The 20,429-nt window shown below is 40.4% G+C and overlaps 1 protein-coding gene and 1 non-coding gene across 2 annotated transcripts in view; both read right to left on the reverse strand.

Moving 5' to 3' along the window:
* gpc5c (glypican 5c) overlaps positions 1–14,772 on the reverse strand; it is a 102,076-nt gene extending 87,304 nt beyond the window's left edge. Inside the window, exons 1-2 of the mRNA XM_030073559.1 lie at positions 14,394–14,772; positions 4,478–4,639 (exon numbers count right to left, since the gene is read on the reverse strand). Coding sequence (XP_029929419.1) covers positions 4,478–4,639; positions 14,394–14,571 — 340 coding nt within the window. The 5' untranslated portion in view covers positions 14,572–14,772. The remainder of the gene's footprint in view (positions 1–4,477; positions 4,640–14,393) is intronic.
* Positions 14,773–16,310: 1,538 nt separating this feature from the next.
* Positions 16,311–16,382, reverse strand: trnam-cau (transfer RNA methionine (anticodon CAU)). Its single transcript has one exon. It is a non-coding gene; the product is annotated as a tRNA-Met (tRNA).
* Between the last annotated feature and the right edge of the window lie 4,047 nt (positions 16,383–20,429).

A 20,429-nucleotide genomic window follows, 5' to 3' on the forward strand; every position in this document is an offset into this window, starting at 1 on the left:
GACTCAAATGTACTCTACACAGCCTTAAGCTGTGGTGTCTGTCTCTCTGTCTCTCTGTCTCTCTCTCTCTCTCTCTCTCTCACACACACACACACACACACACACACACACAAATAACACCCACTCCCAAACAGGGGGTCAGGAGAGTTCCTGGCAGATGAGATGGGGATCAGCTAATTATCTTACATCAACAAGAAAAGGCACTGTCCTTCCCATGGCCTCTTCTGTTGTCTCTTTCTTTCTCAAAAGTTACTCACTCAAAAGTTAGTCACTGATGCTGAAGTCAAAATAAAATAATAATTGATTAAAAAAAAAAAAAAAAAAACTAAAATTCTAAAACTGTAAAAACAACTAACCCAAATGCCATGCAAGGATACTGACTTACTTAAAAATAAATGACAAATAATTTAATAAAATGTAATTGTGTGAAGATTTTATGTAAAAATCCCAGCACATCCTACATCCTTGAAAACAGTGTATTTTCAGTGATGCCATCCTTAAACCTCTAAACATGGAAAAAATTTCAATCAATGAAAAGTTCAAATTTCTGAACAATCACGCCCCTCACATCAAATGAAACTGTCTTTCTCTCCTGAACTGACCTCTGACTGGTTTGCACTTTTGATAGATGCCTCTCCATGTTAAGCCCCACCCCCAAAAACCTGTTTTACATCAGATTAAAGGAGAAAGAAGCTCTCAAAATGGTGCTTCATTGCAATAAGCTTTAGATGTAATGTACTTCAACTGGTAATGGAAAGCTCTCTAGGACAGGACTAAAATTCTGTGAAAAGCATTTGTCATCTCCTATGAGGACAGCTTGCGCTCTGAAGTGGTCATGGTAACTAGGAGGAGCAGTAAACACTGTACATGCTCTCACGCATGTATGCACATACACACACCATCATTAACACACACACGTACCAACCACTCAAAAACACCCACACACACTCACACATGTCATGGCCTTTAGCTGTGGGCCTGGTCGCCCACATATCAGTGACACTGGGGATAAAAAGTGTCAGCATTTTCTTGACATCTGCTCCCCAGCAGTGCGAGTGTATACCCCGATACTTACTCTATCATTCCCATCTGTCTTGCAGTCACAAATACATACACACAAGCACACATTCTCACTCACTAATTGGCCCACCTGTGCAATAAACTGGGGAGTCCACCCAATAGGAGCTTGGTGCATATTAGAATGAACAAGTAATTTATGTGTGGGTTTTGCTGGAATTTACTAGAGGTGGATTTCCAGTCTGAGGTAAAGACTGGAACTCATCGATTCTACTGATTAAATGGAAACACACACACACACACACACACACACACATAAAATCTCACAGCCGATCCATCTGCTCAACTATGTCTCGGCCAATCCAGAGGCCCCAGAGTAGCGTCCAGCCAGTAAGACTCCATATCTGATTGGCTAGTCCAGGCTGACAGGCCAAAGCCCTCAATGTCAGCTCTAAGCTGGCCCAGCTTAGACTTGGCTCTGTAGTAACACCTACTCACCCTCAGTACCCAGCACTCACTACCTATCAACTATGGCATGGATTAGTAGAGTCTGCCTGTGTGTGTTGGGAGTCAAGGGAAGGTGTGTCTGTGTCTATGTTTTGGGAAAAGCTGAATGGCAGGAGGGAGCGGCTACAGGGATCTGAATAGAGCAAAGGGGAGGAAGGAGGCTGTTGCATAAGGGTCTGAACCTTGGATGTGACCTGTCTGCAGGATTTAGGGAGTGGCAGACAAAGGCTAAAGGGGACATCAATATTAGGGGAAGATTCTTAATCCTGCATCACTCAAAAACTTTCACATGTATCATAATTGTGGTCTAAAATCAGAATATTAAATAATCTTAATGTGTTATCAGAGTCTAATAACAAGGAAAGCACAGTTGTGAAAAGGAGCCGCTCAGTGGTGATGAATATGGTCTGTGTTTGTGGGGTCACAGTCATGACAAGACAACTCCCACACATGACAAAGCGCAGTAGGGCTTTTTGATCTGTCAAAACAAAGGCAGGCCAACCAAAACACGCACAGGCGTACACACATACACATGCACACACACACACACACACACACACACACACACACACACACACACACACACACACACACACACACACATACACACACACACACACACCATCTGCCTTCAAATGGGCATGTCCTTTTGGCTAAACCTCAGCAATCAGCATGAGTGATTTTGAGTTCAAAAAAAAAAAAAAAAAAGCTACAGACAGAGAAATACTGTGTTGAAACTCAGGCAAACACGCAAAAGTACACACAAATATACACCGAGCCAAGGCCAGGTGTGCCATTATATGATAAAATCTACAGTATGACGCATACAGGCTGATGGGAAGCCATATGAAAAATAGCGGCTGCACCATAAAAGAATCATCCAATAAACACAGAATAGCAGTCGAAGAATAGAGCTGCTAGTGTACTGACAGTTAGAGGGTCTGAGAGGGTCTGAGAGGAGTCTGAGAGGAGCTACACAAAAGGGGATAGATAGGAATGATATGTGAAAAGGCAGGGAATAAGAGCCAGCCACAAGCACATACAAATATTGGTTCATCATCCAGTGTGTGAATACAGTTCCTCCATTGTGGTATCAGAAAATCATATTCTCATGACTTCATGTGGTATCTGAACCACTTGCTACTTGACATTCCACTCAGGGCACTCAGACAGGACAGAGACTATCCGTAGAAGGCCTTGCAAATGGAGGGCCACTGACATCATCATTGCCGACACTGCCATACTGTAGTTTCTATTATTATTCCATTGTTTTTTTCCATCTTGGCCTGTCTGGACATCTGGAACACCTGACCTGCACTCTCCAGACAGGCTCAGACATGAGGTAAGGAGGGAAAGATCCTAATGATGATGAAAAATACCAATAAAAGGAGGAACACTGAGGACATGATTGTTTCTGTTTATGTAACTTGTCCGTAACACAGTTCATAATGCTGATATATAGTGGAAAATGCTGCAAAAGTAAAACTGCAAGAGGGGTTTATCGCCAGCATTCAGTGAGCACCGAAGGAGTAAATATGGTTGAGGGGACTAGGATTTCATATTTCAGTACCTTCTGTTCTTTCAAATGTTTCGTTTCTAGCCAACATTTACAGGCCTAACATGACAGTAATACTTTCCATGATAGTAATGCCTGAAAATAATCCATTCTCCATTACAGTTCCCTAACAAAGTTCATTCCCTATTACATTGGCTGCCATATCTCACAAAACATTTTCCATATTTGAGAGCAAAGACCACTGTTATCCTGTCATCCATCGTAAAACAAAATTTGGCAAAAATGAAGTCTAGGCAGTGTATTGTCTTATAAAACTAATTGCATGGTACACAAATTCCTGCAACACCAAAAACATTCTAAGCATCTCACCAGCCCTGTGGGATTGTGTTGGAGGTTTTGGGGAGGAAAAAAATGGTTTGTTTCGGAAATTTCGGAATTCAAATGACATTGCAATTAACAGTGAAAGTGGGAGGACAGGCAGGGGCAACTGGCGTACTCCTCGAGTCAGTTGGGCGTAGTAAAAAACCCTCTGGCAGGCAAGAACTATCTGGAGCAGGCCAAGTATCTATAGCAGAGTCTTGTTTATCCAAGACTCAGACATTCAAACTGACCAGGCTCAATGAGCAAAAATGCACTAAAAATGAATGTGTTCTAGTCTTTCCAACTATAGGAATTTCCTTTCTGATGCATACATGTAACTAACATAACTTCAGATATAAATTAGAATTTACAGAACATGTTATAATACTTGTGCAAGCAAGTTTTGTAAATTGGCTCAGAATTTCAATGTGCGACGGGTCCAAGAGACACAGGTAACTGAGGTAACACTGTTGCTGACTTCAGAGCAAGATCAGAGCATGGCAGCCCATCTTCCACCAAAAACCAGAGGCTGAGAAAAGGGCCTCTATACCCTCTTTCCCCCGACTACCCTCACTGATCCTTCTCCACAATTCTGCTGCTGCCAAACCCACAGAGTGAAGGGAAAAGGGGGGAAAAAACAGAGCTATGCCCATTTTCTAACAGTCACATACTTGCCTGCAAGCCAGCAACCGTGACCCTGGGGAATTGTGAGTAAAAACATTTCTTTACGCATATCGAACAAATAAACACTGTTTTCGAGCAAGAAAACAAATATTTTTTTTTCATTGGTGCATTTGGATCCAAATGGAACCAAAAGTTCAGTTAAGGGTCAGCAGAAACTTAGGTCAAGATTTTAAATTAATTTCCATGCAGCAGCCTCCATGTTAATATATGCATTCGTCCTACACTGGTATTTACCAAATAGATGGTATCTTGATCATAACTTGCCAACCACACAATCTCCATGTCTCTTTTCCTCATCCAGCTTCAACAACCCACTGCCTCAAGTTCATCCAACCCTGGTCTCCCTGTCCAAGACATCCAGCCTCAACTTGTGCACTTCATCCCAGTCCTTACCCTGGAAGGCCTCAGCGTGGCCAGAGATGAGGTACTTGAGCTCAAAGCTGTAGGAGCGGACATTCTGAAGAGTTTCCCTTTTAACAGCAAACTGGTAGCTCTCCTCCATCTTCCGGGTACAGCAGGATGGACCCTGATGCTTACACACCAAGAGGTCCACATCTGGGTAAACAAAGGAGAATTGAAGAGTTAGGTTTATTCAAACTATAGCAGTTTCTGTTCTCTAGTTGCACATATATAACAGACAACAGAGTAAAGTATACAGGGATGAAGGGGGATCTTTATCAGGATGAATGACAAATGACATCACATGTGAAAGTCTTTTTTCTGTGAAGTGGAGGTTACATTAGAATATTTTATTCAGATGGATTACAAATTATGTGGCTATACTCCAGAGGACAGGATATACTCAATGTGTACTGATGGCTGGTGCAAATTTACACTACCAAAATCTCTGTACTGAGTGCATATGAAAAGTGTCCCGAGCATGCATGTAGACAGACTGTCCGTAAAGCCATAGGGAGACAGAGAGAGCCACCATGGGAGGGTGAGAAAGAGGACCAACAAGAATTCATCCATGTTTCCTGCTATAAATACCACTTCTGCTAGAAGTATAAATATGTTTGGCTCATATGCTTGCACACATGTTGACAATGTGACATACACTTAGATGCATGCGCCATATAGACACAAACAGGCCAACACACATGCATATACGTGCCTGTATCATACAGACATCCAAATCCTCTCGCTTTCTCTCACTCTCTCACACACATACACACACGTCCCCATGAGTCATTGAGAAACTTTGAAATTATCTCTAGAACTGGACAGTCACTAGCCATAATACCAGATTTCATAACAACCACATCATGGCAGTGATCTAATTCCAGCTAATACGATCCAAAATGGAGCTCAATCAGGCACAATTACATCAGCAAGGTTCTCAAATAGAGTCCACCCTGTCCTGACACTGTCACCCGCTTCTCACTATTGCTATATAAATAAACACTGTCATGACATCACTGTGACTAGCCACAATTAGCAAGGGTTAATACAACTGTCCTGCCTCTCTTTCACACGCACACACGTTTCCTTGCACACTTTCATATGCAGAGGGACAGCTCCTTTGGAAAGGGGTCTCATAATGCATAAGTCTTGTATGATAACTCATTTTAGAGGGGGGAGGGGTGGAACGGGGTGGCTGGAAGCAGGTGTTGTAACCAGAGCCTAAAGCATGGCCTTAGGACAAACCGCAAGACCAGTGCCTCCCTGTCCAAATCCATCCATGAAACACAATAGGGTTGCATTCTCAATCCCTCTTTCCCTTTCTGCCCCCTCTCTCCCATTTGCCTGGCATATCCTAGTGAGGCCTGGGTGTCTCTTAATTACCCAGCGAGGCTCCATTTGTTCCCATCCCAGAGCCAGACGAGTGAAGTCATGACTGGCTGTTCTGCCCATTCTCGCCCATTATCTCCATCGCTGTACCAGCCCACTCTGTCAGCATTTTTTTTTTTTTTCAGCAAAATCTCATGCGATTTATTTCCTCCATGTTTTGCTTGCGATCTTGCATTCATTTAGTTTATTTCCCCTACCTGCTCCATTCCTCACCCTGTCCAACATCCTCTGATCAAAGGCTGAAAATGGATCATGGAAAAGTGTGCATATGCCTCTTTCTATTAAAAAAATAAAACAAGAGAACAGAACGACACAATTGACCCAAACTGCCTGGAAGAAGAGATCTTGTACCTCATTGGGACTTTCCTGTCAAAGTACAGGATGGATGAATGGATAAATAAATACATAAATATGCTGCAAACTTTTCAAAACTTTTTGATTGGCTAGAGGTAATAGTTGGGTTGTGAGTGGGAATTGCATTCTCTTTGAAGATACAAATCATGGAAATTCAAAGGTCTAAACATCCTACATTAAGAATTGTTTCTAAAATAAATAGGTATAACAAATGGGTTTTTTAAATAAATAAATAAAATATGATGTATTAAAGCTTTTTTTGTCATACAGCATCAACACTATATTTGGTAGCTGTCCCCTCTCTCCTTCCGTCCCTGACCCTGTTCTCTGCAATGGCTGGCTCTTTCTCTCCTTTGTGTGTTATCTCTGATATGAAACTAATATCCAGGGACTCACAGTGGAATCCATCCCAGCCTCTCTGTCCCTTGTGAGTAGCTGCATGGAGTAAATAATACTCAGAAAGACTTTGGCTGTTAAAGCCGCCGCAGCAGTCAGGACTGGTCGACTGTGTCGCAAATACTCCAGAACATTGATTGGAATTATTAGCAGCCATGCCTTCTACTTGTCTGTGCCACAGTGGACAAATTGCTGAGCCTGTTGTTTTTATCTTTGAATATGTTACACGTATATTTAGACTGACTGAGTGGTTCAGTGTCTGAAGGTAAAATAAAAGTCACAAACTAAATTAAGTATTGGGGACTCAGAGTCTTCCAAGGACTTAAAGAGTCATGAAGTCTAAAATGTAGGCTATACCCATTCATGCGCCCCTGTCTTGTTTTGGAATTAAACCTTTTTTTTCTTATTTTTTTCAGTTAAGGTTTTTGATTACTAATGAATATTTGCTATCAAAGAAAAACTGCTGAGACAGGAGCAATTGATCATGTTCTATGTGAGGTCAAACTGATATCACCATCAGAACAAGGTTAATGGCTTTGCTCTAATGTGCTTTAATATGGACCCAAAGAGGCTAAGAAGACTAACCTTAATTCTGCAGGTCCCTCCTAATTAGTGCCCAGTGTGTAAGCTAGTTGTTCTGCCTGGCTAAACATTCACACACTGCCCAGACTGGATGTCACCCCTGGATCCTAATTCCCTTAATCGTCTTCAGGTGACAAATACCTCTGGAGTAATTTGCCGTTTTAAAGCTGAGGCTCCATTCTGGGGTCTTGACTTGTTGGTCACAATCCCTTCGACCACACGTCAGTGCCCACAAGTCAAAACTCATGAGTGGAGAGACTGCAACACTGTAAAATTGCCTTGCTAACTCACCTGGCATGCTCAACAGTGCTGTAGTGGAAACTGAGAAGGGGATATTGCACCGCTGAGGAGTTATGTTATGGCCACCCTATCCAAACACAGACACACACTCCTGCACTCATACACTGATTCCTATGCAGCTCACAACTTCTCAATACGGAGAGGACGGAATGAACTTTTTTTCTCTTTAATGTGTTGATGACTAGGAGGCTCGCGGTTTCCTGATGTTGCTGTTTTGATATTTTTCTGAAAACAGGAATAACTTTGTTAGAAAGTAGGCAATTAATGCCGTTGAGCTGGTTCCCTTAGATGTTGCTCCACTTACCCTTCTCCTGCCTCAGGAAGCCAGTTTCACTTTGAAGTTGTCCCATCCACTGAACCTACAGGATATTTACTCTATATTGATTTGCTGTGCTTGCGATGGCTCATGTTGAATGAAAACACATCTCAAAGGGTGTTTGCCGCATACCTGCATTTTTGGACAACCTTGAATCACGAGAGTAATGTTTATCTTTTCCAGACCCCAGCTGGAATTGCCCACAGTGATTGGCATGGGGTCCAAAGCCATGCCAGAGGGCAGGGGTTGGAGAGAGGGGGCTTAAAGAGAAGAGAACTATGAGGTTGAGGGACAGAAAGGTGAGGACATGGTGACGAAGCATGAAAACAGCTCAGCCACAGACTGGCACACTCATGGTCCAGACAGAAATCTGACCATCACAGCGATTCAGTTACCCACCAAGAATATCTGTTGACCACTCCTCCTCTGAAACCAGGTCTGCCCTTTTCGATTTCTATTCCTAGAATGGCAAAGCATCATCTTTGCTATGGATTTTAGAGGTTTATATTATTTGAAAGCTAATGATACACTTGGCAGTCTAACCTCATAAAACTGCATCTGTCTCTACCAGAGTAGCAAGCCAACAGAGTGAGATAGCACACAATTAACTGCAACACAAGATACACTTACTTTGCAATCCAATAAAAGATCTTATGTAGAGACTGACTCAGACATAGTAAGCAGCTTCAGACAGTGACAACACTGGAAAGCCTGGGGTGACTGGTGTAGATTTGAGGAAGAGCATCCAAGAAGCTAGGAAATTCAATATTCTGTAATCGCTCTCGTTTCCTCCTCAGGACTTTGTCAGAGATGTTATTAAGTTCTTTCAGCACGAATCTACAAAAGTTAAAGTTACCCAGAAATGGCAGTTGCGATGTTGAAACCTTACTCTACGTCTCTACACTTTCATGTGTTTAGCCATACAAAACTCAAGTCTCACTGAAGATGCCACTGTTTGAGTTTTACATCATTACACAGAAGGTTGTGAGATGACCTAGAAAAGAAAACATGGGTGCTCTCTAAAAAGCTCTACATTGTTTAAGGAGTGGGAGGTGTAGACCATGTGTACACTCTCTCTGTGAGAAAGGCCAAGTTAAAACAGGAACCAAAATAAGTACAGCCAATCAAAGAACATTTTGAGCTTTGAGAGCTTGCCAAAGCTTTTGATGCTGTAACTGGTTAAGGATGTGGCGACATGTGATGCTGTGTTCCCATTCCCTTGCTATTAACACATGACCCTGCTCGTCTTTGTATTAAAATGTATAAGACACTTTACCTCTTACTCTTAAATAGCTGTTAATGATTCAATAAAACAGAGAATAGCAGTAGAATATCATATGGCACTTGCTTGGCATATCTACTGCATGTTAGACTACACTGAGTAATGATCAAAAGGATGAAGTATCATCTTTGCAATCACAAAGTGATCAGCCATGCTCAGCCTGATATTTTTATCTGAGCTGTAAAATGAGGTGATCATATCTATCTGAGAGCATTGTCCCAAGAGCGAATTGTGGGTGGGTTTGTGAACAGTATGACTCACTGTCTGCTTTCTAATTAATGTATCTCCAAAAGGCCATATCAGCACCCCCCAGTAATCTCAATATGGAGAGTTTGGCTGTGTATCACAGTACCACAGTGGCCATGACTTTTAAAAAATAATCACTGGATAAGCAACTCTATGTCACTAATTACTTAAGTTCCCCTGACACTGAATCTGGCAATGGTATAAATCCACTCTTAAGTCACTGTGGCACAAAGAGCAGGCATTAAGTGTCTGTACAGTAGTATCTTGGTTGTAAATAATTCAGTTCAGGTCCATGCTGGTACAATACTACATCATCTTTAAGAATCCCTCATTGACACCATTTTTAACAAGTACTTACAATGCTGACTAGAAAGACTAGACTTAACTATGCATTTGTTCCAAATGAGCTGCCTAGACAAATTGACTGCATTTTCATGGCTTGTTCATCAATGCAAAAAAGACCTGTTGCTGTTCCTACTAATGTAAATTGAATAAAGTAACTTAAAAGTAAGGCTGTCAAAGTTACTGCATGAATGCATGGGATTTATTTTAGCACTTTAACACATTATTTTAAAAAATGCAAATTCACACAATGTTCAACTTTTACTGCATCATGTGTGACCCCTTTCCTCGGTTTTCTTGTAAGAATAAAGTCACATGCAGTGCTAATTTTGTTAACAAATCTTTGTACAAAAAATGGTTGAGGACAAGCCTCTTTTCATGACAAAAAATATATACAGTGCACACACACACACACACACACACACACACACACACACACACACACACACACACACATACATACACACCATACAGGATAGACATACACAGCACCCAGACATGAATATATACTACACAAATATGCCGCAAGTATGTTCCATTTTAAGGTGAATCTATGTTTCTGGAGATGGTTTCAACTGGGTCACTGTGTTTTCTGTGCATAATGATGCTGATGTCCTGTTTGAGGAGAAATGTTCACATAATAACAGTGCAGTTACAGCAGAATTTGTAGAGTGCTAAACATTGATTCCATTGTATTGTTTGTTGCCTGTAATTTATTTGCCTTGTACGATTTCCTTAAATGAAACATTTGCTTTCAGATTGTCATTGCTGTATTAAACGCACACAATAGTGGCACAGTTTCATATTGCATGACTCATGTAAGCATGTGACATGTTTACATGAGGCATGTAAATGGCAGAATAAACTGACAGCTCCCTTGACTGACCTGTTAATAACATAGTAATCTATTATTTCAGTTTCCAGAGACAAATACCACTCTAAGATTTCATCAAAACAATTATAGCCACAATTCTGTACTACCACATGTTCATCGCAGCTATGGGCCTTTATCTATTGGGAATAACAACTGTTGGGAGAACTGTTGGAAAGGGGAGGAAACGTGCAGTATCTCCTACATAGGAGATATAACGTCCTCATAGATTTTAAATAAAAAAATCCACCATGCCTTTCAGCACTTCCATAACCTTGTATTTAACATGCTTTAAAAAATCATTTCACAGCCCAACTTAGTAAATATTCATAAAGTATTCATACGGCAACACCAGTGCAGGCCATCGCATCAACATAAGTTTGTTTGGTACAACCATGAAGCCCTATTTACTTGTGCTTTCACTAAATATTTTTTTTTAGATATCAGTTACATTATTGCATATATAATTGCATGTGTGCTGTAAAATAGAAATTCTTCATCCAATTGGCTGGTTGTGAAGCCCCCCCCTCACTCACCCACCCACACACACCCACAACACACACACACACACACACACACACACACACCCTCCCACCACACTCATGGCGCTTAGTGAGAAATCAGCACACCACACATGAATGAAACATAGTACTGTACCCTAAAACAAACATCAGGCTGTGAAAAGGGCTGATGTTTCGCCACTTCAAATTTAGAGAGCTGCTTGGGTTGGCATTTGATCTGAGACCTGAAGCAGAGTAGCATAATTGTATACACACATACACATACACACCAAATCTCCCACTCTAACCTCCTACCACCATCCATCCCTTGGTCGGTCCTTTGAAGACAGATTGTGCCTGAACCAAAACAACTTCCCCTGGAGAACTCTAAATAAAAAGCAAGGGGATATTTTTGCCAAAATGTAATGCTGAGACAACAGCAAAGTTTGATTAGCTTTGAAGGGAGGGGACAGCAGAGATGTGGTGGTAAACGTGCCAAAATGTATTTTACCACAATTTTTAACCCTTAGATGCACAAATGTTTGGTACCTACATTCTTCCAAGGGGTGGGTCAAAAATTGGCTGTAATAAATGCAATCCATTTTTCAATACATTAAGCTGATTATTTTCATTTTTTTCTGAACTCTATGAAGATCTGGGCAATATATCAATTATTATATCAATATCATGATATGAGACTAGATATAATCTGGGATTGGAATGGGATGGTATCAAAGAATTATTATAATTAGTATTTTTATTGCATAGATATTGAAAAAAAAAAAAAAAAAAAAAAAAAAAAAAAACAAGATGGCTCATTTTTGACCCATTTCTGCATCTAAGGGTTGAACAAATCTAAATCTAAATATCAATTAATATTCCTACATATAGTAGCACCATTATTCTAAAAATAATCAGTCAAACATTTTCTGTGTTAATCTGCACTACTAAGGTAGAAAGGATCTCTCAGAGAGGGAAATGAGGTGGGTGCACAGTACTGTCAAGGCTAGATGTGCACACTCAGTTGGTCATTACAAGAGCCATCGCATGGACTTCATACCCAACTTATGCTTCTTTTTGCTCACTGTGTCAGGAATAAATTACCTTCAATACTGTAAGTCAGAATTTAGATACTGTTATATGGCCGGGCTTCTGGCGATTTGCTGCAGACTGTAAAAGCTTGTCTCATCACACAGTTCCCATTCAAACTGCTGACATCTTCACAAGACCAAGTACCTTGCGTTTTCTAGCAGAGTTCACCCTCAACTACAGCTTGCAATGGAACTGACATGCTCGGTTGCTAGTGGTGACACCCTACCAAACAAACATATCAAGTGGTTTGGATGCACCTCTAGGTATGTTTCTCACTCAGCTATCTGTTGCTCTTCTCCCTGTAACGGCATGCAGACTCAGACACTGTGACACTTAAGCTGCTACCAACCAGTACAGTATATGACAGTAATGTGGCAGTGATTTTGGTCTGTGTCCACGTTTATACACAACACATGCATTTGAATTAGTACAGGAAGTCTACTAATCTGAGAGAGAAAGTGGCAGCCTCATCAGGAAGTGAAAATTTTAGCCTAAAAGGAGATTGTGAATGAAAATTAGTCATTGAGAAAATCATAAACTGTGCTACGGCCCTGGTCACCCTTTGGTATCTAATAACTAAACAATGAAATGTCTAATTGGCTGTAGTAATGACAGATCCTGTTCACTGAATAGTCCAATTTGTTATGTTCAAAAGTAAGTGAGTTGAGTGGAAATAGCACTGAAGAGAGTGAACATGACATATTTAGTCAAAATAATGAAAAGTGCCCCATTGTGCTTGCAGAACAACTTTCTAGCAAAACTAGGATAATGGAACTATGGCTACACCAGCCCCAAAATTTGCTTTGCCTCCAAAACAGATTTGGAGCTAGTGTTTATTTCAACAAAATTCCTCAGTGTGCAGGAGGAAATCACATACCACAAAGCCTATTGGGCCTTTGAAGCTGTTTTCAAACACAACTGACAATAAGGCATGAATAATTTGAGTTGGTTATGTCAATACAAGTACAGTTTATACAGGCCTTGTGTAATTAGGCTGCTTAACAATCTACTCCTATAATCTGGGACTCCTGAGTTCAACTACACTTGATGTAGGATTAAGGGCTTGACAGGCAAAGTGCCTAAATACACATGGCTACCACAGAGCAGACTGTGAAGATGGCTGAATGAAATGAATCCTCAGGTTGCAGATCAACCAGCCTTTGCTGTGAACAGGATAATGTAGCCTCTATTTAGACCAAACCATACTGGGACCTCCCTCTCATGCTGGCATGTTCCAGCCCAGAAACCCTGTCTCAGCAGCCCTGCAAGTGTGCTGAGCAGCTTCTCTGCCAGAACAAATTAGCAAAAATAATTATTTCACCTCTCCAAAAAGCCAGCTTGTATGGTAAGCAGCTGGTTGGCATGTGAAACAGCAAATCTTGAACAAATCAAAAAGGTCTGATGATATAAGCCAGACAGATCAGAAGAGGTCTGCTTAAACAACTGAGTTATACATGTGATAGGCCTATTTATAATTTAAACAGCAGAACGATGACAATTGCACTGTACAATGGGCGGTCTGATGGAAATGATATGTGCACTGCAAGTGAGAGATGGACTTTAACTTGATTAAAATAATTTCATATTAGGCGACTTATGGTGTCTGCAATGCATGCCTTTGTGTGTTTGTAACAGAAATATAGGCGTGCGCGCGCACGCACACACACGCACACACACACACACACACACACACACACACACACACACACACACACAGGGATATGCCATGAATGCAACTTCTTAGAAGTCTCTCCGACTAATATGACTAACATCAGGGGAGATAACTTGATTGACACCAGGGGATCAGAAAATAATATCTGTTCGTCCTCCATAGCTGAGCCATTTGAAATGCTTGTGGATGTCACTTGAGTATTGCCTCCCTCTGGCTTTTAGCAAGCAGATCAGCTCAGTGCGTCTGTACCGACCCACGTGCGCCTTTGACAGCGCAGCCAACAGCCAACTGTCAGGAGAGATGACCGCTCTTTGATCATTCTCGTCATTATTTAAATTACAAAACTGAACATAGCGGATCATAGAGTTGCTCTTTTAACACATCGTTTACACATCATCTTTGTTTTTTTGCTCAACGAGTGACGGCTGTAGTTCAGTCAAAGCCAGTGGCTTCAGTGTGCCAGTGGACTTTTCTGTGCGCTGAGTGAACGGCAAGGTAAAAGCTGTTCAACGCTACTTGCTACTTTAAGGCGCGCTTTAAAGCGCCATGTGTCAAACCCACTCACCTGTGCCAGGTGTCTCCGGGACGCGGTGCAGCGGCCCGATCTGCCGCAGCTGAAAAGCGGTCCTCACTTCATGACAGCTGTATGCGTCCACCTCGATCACATTCACCGCAAATACGACCGCTGACAAAATCCACAAGGACCTGCAAGAGTTTACGCGTGGGCATACTCCTCGGGACATTGCCGCATCTCACTCCAGGTATCCTTGTGGATAGCCTATTGACTGGAAACTGTGTGATAGGGTTGAAAATAACCGACACTAAAGTGCAATGAAGCGATGATAAGTTTAAACATCTGACAAGCGTTTCCGTCGGATTTTCACATTATTGGTTTGGATGAGTGTGCGCGCCTCACTGCAGAGGTTGGGGTCGTCTCTTGAAGAGAGGGAGAGTGGTGTGGGCTCAGGCTTGTCTGTCCCACACTCAACACTTTGCAGTGGTCGGCAGCCTGCATGCCTGTTTCCAAAGCCCTGCGCACACTCTCCCCTCCCTTTCTGTTTACATCAGCTAAGTGCTCCAGCTAAATATCACTATAATACTTCTGAAGGGACTTGCAGTGTGTCTTTCGTTATCTCCCCAAAGGATTTTCTGCGGTAATATTTTTTGACCCTTTTAGCCAACTATTCAAGGGTGTGTCATTTATCTGCGTGTCTTCCTTGGGACACTATACATTTGTGCTATTTTTCACCACAACTTACGTATGTTCTGCTACAGAATGCTGTTATGTTATTTACATGTTGTGTAGGGAAGTAACGACTCTTCTCAAGAGTTGTTTATGCTATGGACACTTTCGTGAATCTGCAATAAATTTGGAGTTGAAATTAACTGGAGCAAAATGAACTGAACTGAAAATGACACATTTTATGTGCATCACTTAGGCTATAATCAAAGTTTTGCAGTGATATTTCTATATTAAGCTTGTCTGGCAAAATAAATAAATAATTACAGGATTACAACAGTCCGTTGTCATAAGCGCTGTGGCAGCTAGGCACTCGCTGATCACAATTAATAGGCTGTTGCACAAACTTCATAAGCTTACATACGTCTGGTATGCAGACTGAGGGGAAATGTCCCATTATCCCACCACATAATCACTGCCTGATGGGTAAATCAACAACAAATCGTAATTTGTGGATTACGATTTGTTTGTTTGTTTGTTAATTTATATCAGAGACATGGGCTCTAGTGCATACAGAAAGTCCATTAGCCATTGTCACAAAAGACCCATAATGTTATGTTACCATACTGTTATCAGTAACCTATACTTTGCCTTATGTATATATATATAGATATAGATATAGATAGATAGATAGATAGATAGATAGATAGATAGATAGATAGATAGATAGATAGATAGATAGATAGACAGACAGATAGATAGATAGATAGATATAGAAAGAAAGAAAGAAAGAAAGAAAGAAAGAAAGAAAGAAAGAAAATAAAGTGAGCTTTTCCACTTTTTGTATTGGTCAAACATTTGGGCTTCCATTCTTGAGAGTCCAATGATAGGCCTACTATAGTGCACATTGACCTTAGGTGACAAGGAGAGACTTGACGGCATCGTGTTCTTTGCTGCCATCTTGCGGCCAAAATGATTAGCAAAAAAAAAGCCAGCAATATTTTACGTAAGTACCTGTCCATTTAAACTCCTAAGGTGGGGCGTGGGGCATTCAGTGTCTTTTATAGGCTCAGGTTGTACATGTTGCCTCGTGTGTACAGGTAGTAGGCCAAATTTAGATTTCGAGGTGAGGTTTGCTCAGGACGTAGACCTATGGCTCTGTGCTTTTGTTGCTGCACAAATCATAGAGTCATTATTTATCTTAATTTGAGTGACACATTTTTCTTCATCAAATCATTGTTTTATCTTTGGGATGTATTTGTATGGTACTAACGAAATTGTTGATACAAACAGAAAAGCTTTTGCCCCGTGTGAGGCTCGAACTCACGACCTTCAGATTATGAGACTGACGCGCTGCCACTGCGCCAACGAGGCGTGCAAAATACAAATTTTTAGAAAATTAATTCATAAAAAGGGATCAAGCAGGGATTTCAGTCTCGCTGTTTCTAGTTCTAATTTAAAATTTTAACAGCAATTTATATTAGGCTACTTTACACATGATTACAGCAATTATTCTACCTGTTTGAAACTACAACACGAACTGGAGCAAACAAACTGGAACGAGCAAAAAAACAAAATAGACAACAAATCATGTTTTGCGTCCCGGGATATCTCCATCAGGAACTACACAACGCAACATCAGTGCTTGCAAATGGTCGCAACTTCAATTTAGCGATCCTCTAACAAGTTTCAAATACTCTGCAGCCATTTCCTTATGTATAACAGCCTAATTCCACTGACAAATGTACTGATAAGTAAATAAAAATGTTGTTTCTTGTTGTGTCTCTTTTGTAATCTACGGCATTCTTTTCCTTGTCTTCATTTAAAGTGTAACACTGCCCTCTTTCGGCTAAAAATGGAACCATATTATCAAACAAGTCCAAATTGTCAGACGGCGTAGGATATAGTCCTGTTTTATGTAGTTGTAATTTCGAGCCCTTAAAATCTAGATTCACATCCATTTTTAAACGTGATTTTTAGATCGTGTTTGGACATTGTTTTAGGTCAATTACAAATTAATAACAGCTGACCTGAGACTGTAGATGTCCAGGAGGAGGGTGCCTATTAGAGCAGTTCATGGTTGATCCTGTGTTGGGGGCCAGAAGAGGTTTTGAAGGAGAGGGATGATGAATATAGATAAAGAGTGTCTGGGTGGCTTTCAGTGCATTTCAATCTCTGCTCACTTGCCCATACTGCTTGTGTTAATCTGTGGAGTAAATAAGTAGAGTAAATTCCAGTTACAATCGACAACAATTGCTAATAATTTTATGAAACTGTATATTTTTAATTCATCTTTTTTTAATTATTTGATTTGATGTATTTTTAACAATAATGCAAAATACAATTCACCCAAAGTACAAAAAAGATACTTTCTCGATTGCTTGCAGTGAAGTAGCCTACAGGGTGACACAAAAAAACGGGAACTTTTTAACAATCCAATAAAACCAAGAGTGATGGAAGAAAAATATTTTATTCATAGTAATTGAAACCTTAAAATATGCCATTTAAGAAACAATCATGGAATATTCATTTTTTAAAAATTGTGCTGCCACTTGCTTATGTCTGCCAATACGCACTTCAAAGATTCCCGTTTTTTGGGTCACCCTGTATGTTCATCTCCCTTGTCTTGTCTATCCATTCACGTCCCTTGACACTATACTGGTGTGATAGGAGATGGAGAAGAGTGCAGCACATTGGAAACTTTGCCAAACTATTTGGATGGTTACACTGTGGACTACCCCGCTTAAAAGTCATGATGCCCATTGAAATTTCCAACTTTGTTGCATCCCTTTGTTTGGATGCACTGTAATAAATTACCAGCATTTCACAATAATTAACAGTATTATTTTAAAGTAACTTGTTGTAATTAAGTTCCCCTGTAATATCCCAATGGATACCTGTAAAAACTACAGTATCCTTGGATTTTACAGCATTTAAATGTTATTTTACAGTAAAATCCTGTAAATCAAAACACCCCTGTTATATCACAACAAGGTCTGAAATATCACAGCAACACAGTAAAAAAAATGCTAGGATTTCACAGCATTCAACAGTATTATTACAGTGAAAGTTTGTATTCAAATATTCCCTGGTAAGTCATAAATTGATTGAACTCGGCACTGAACCTGAAGAGGCCATTTCCCTCTTCTCTTCTGGGCTGAATGGAGAAGGTGAGCTGCCTGCATAACGTCTGTTTGCAGGACACCCATGGTATTTTAAATGATATTAGCACTATCAGCTAACTAGCTAACGTTAGCTAGCTGTAGCATTTGCCCGTGTGGTCTGATATAGGCTAAATTTGAATACCTAAATACTGTACATTATGCTTTTACTGAACTGTTGAGTGTGCATATGATAAGATTATGAAGGATGATGACTCAACTTGATAAATGCTGCCTGCAATACATAAGTCTATTTAAAACTGAAACTATCTTTGCTTATTAACAGGTACTTCTCTTGGGCATCAATCCTGAAAGAGGCTCAAAGACCAGGAAGCAGACAACAATGAACCCTCATATGAGTAGCCTTTTGAGGAAACTAATTGACTTTGAGTGGGCATCAGAGTTTTTGTTTGTTTGTTTGTTTGTTTGGTTGGTTGCTGCAGCAGTTGTCAGGCTCAGTTTTGAGTAGTTCTTTTTGTATTATTATTTATTTATTATTATTATTTTTTTTTTTTTGAAGACAACTTTGCACTACAAGATTTTTGTACAACGCTGTTTCGTGTGAATTATAGAATGTTTGAGACTGAGAGGAGCGCCTGATCCCTTCAGGACATCCCTTTATCGCTCTCTCCCTTCCTCTCTTACCTTGCCATGTAGGCCTCATTCCCATCCTCTTACTGTTATTGTGACACAGCTGGGTAGTTGAATGGCAAGTTTCTGCACAGTTTCTCTGCATTTTAAGATGGCTTTGGAAAGTTTGACTAGGACGTTGAATTTCTTGAATTCTTGAATTTCTTGGCATTTATGTTGAATGACCCTTTATTTGTAAATAAATATGCCATTGGGCTAACATTGACTATACCTCAGAGTTGTGTGTTGGTGTGTTAACTGTACAATGATTGTAAATTCACAGTAAATGGAAACTTCATCTGCATTACTTTCACAGTAAATTACTGGCCATTTTTTGCATGATTTCCACAGTATAGGACATAGTAAATTCACAGTAAATTACTGTCAACTTGTGCATTACTTTCACAGTACACACTGTAAAAGTACAGGGCCTTGTTGTAATGATGTACAGCAAAAGGTTGTAATTCCCCAGTAATGTACTGTAATATCACAGTAATTGCTTTGTCATTGAAGCTGTGAAGTTACAGTATACAATTGTGCTTTTACAACAAAGCATTGTAATATCACAGATGTGAAATTACAGTAAATTGCTGTGAGTACATTTCACAGTATCTTGCTGTAATCTTTACTGTGAAAGTCATGCAAAACTTATCCAATAATTTACTGTGAATTCACAGCGAAAAATTTTGCAGTGTGTGTTTAAACTGCACCAATTTCACAAATTAATACACAAATGTAATGTGATTTTTTCTACTTTTACGTTATTTATGATGTAATGGTGTTTCTTCAGGCTGTTAAGTTGCTCTGACAATATTTTCTACTCACATTTTTGCTTGATTCCATCATCATCAGTCAGTTTTGCTTGATATCCTACTATGGTTTGTGTGAGCACAATATTTTGTGCTGCTGTGGGTTGTCTCCTCCATTCTCCTGCTATCCTTGGAATAGTCCACTCCAGCCAGCAAAGTGCAGCTTCAGTACAGCCCTACTCAGATAGACAGACAGATTAAAGCATTAATGCACAGTGACGTGTCCCATTGTGGGAAAATAGTGGAGTGGAGTTTTCTCTGTCAAGTAGGCAAAAAAACCTCTTGGCAGAGGAAATTAAACTCTACTTCATCTTGTAAAGTTATTCACCTCCATTTGATCCATTACTTTTCTACAGCAGTATTATTAGCAAAATGCATTATCACACTCATGCCATAGACATTTACCAAAGAATGAAATTTTGAAGCTGTGTTAATATCTCGTATGTGTGTAAAAGCCACCAAGACTCTGCTGATCCAATAACTGCAGGGCTCCAAACCTCCTCTGGCATTAACATCAACACAAAAACTGTGCACCGGGAGCTTCATGGCATGGGTTTCCATGGCCAAGCAGCTGCATGCAAGCCTTACATCACCAAGCACAATGCCAAGCTTCAGATGGAGCAGTGTAAAGCACGCCTGGAGCAGTGGAAACATGTTCTGTGGAGTGACAAATCACGCTTCTCTATCTGGCAGTCTGATGGACAAGTCTGGGTTTGATGAATGCCAGGAGAACGTTCCCTGCCTGACAGCATTGTGCCAACTGTAAAGTTTGGTAGAGTAGGGATAATGCTGTGGGCTTGTTTTTCTGAGGTTGGACTCGA

This window comes from Myripristis murdjan, chromosome 17, assembly GCF_902150065.1.
Source record: "Myripristis murdjan chromosome 17, fMyrMur1.1, whole genome shotgun sequence".
Lineage (NCBI taxonomy): Eukaryota > Metazoa > Chordata > Actinopteri > Holocentriformes > Holocentridae > Myripristis > Myripristis murdjan.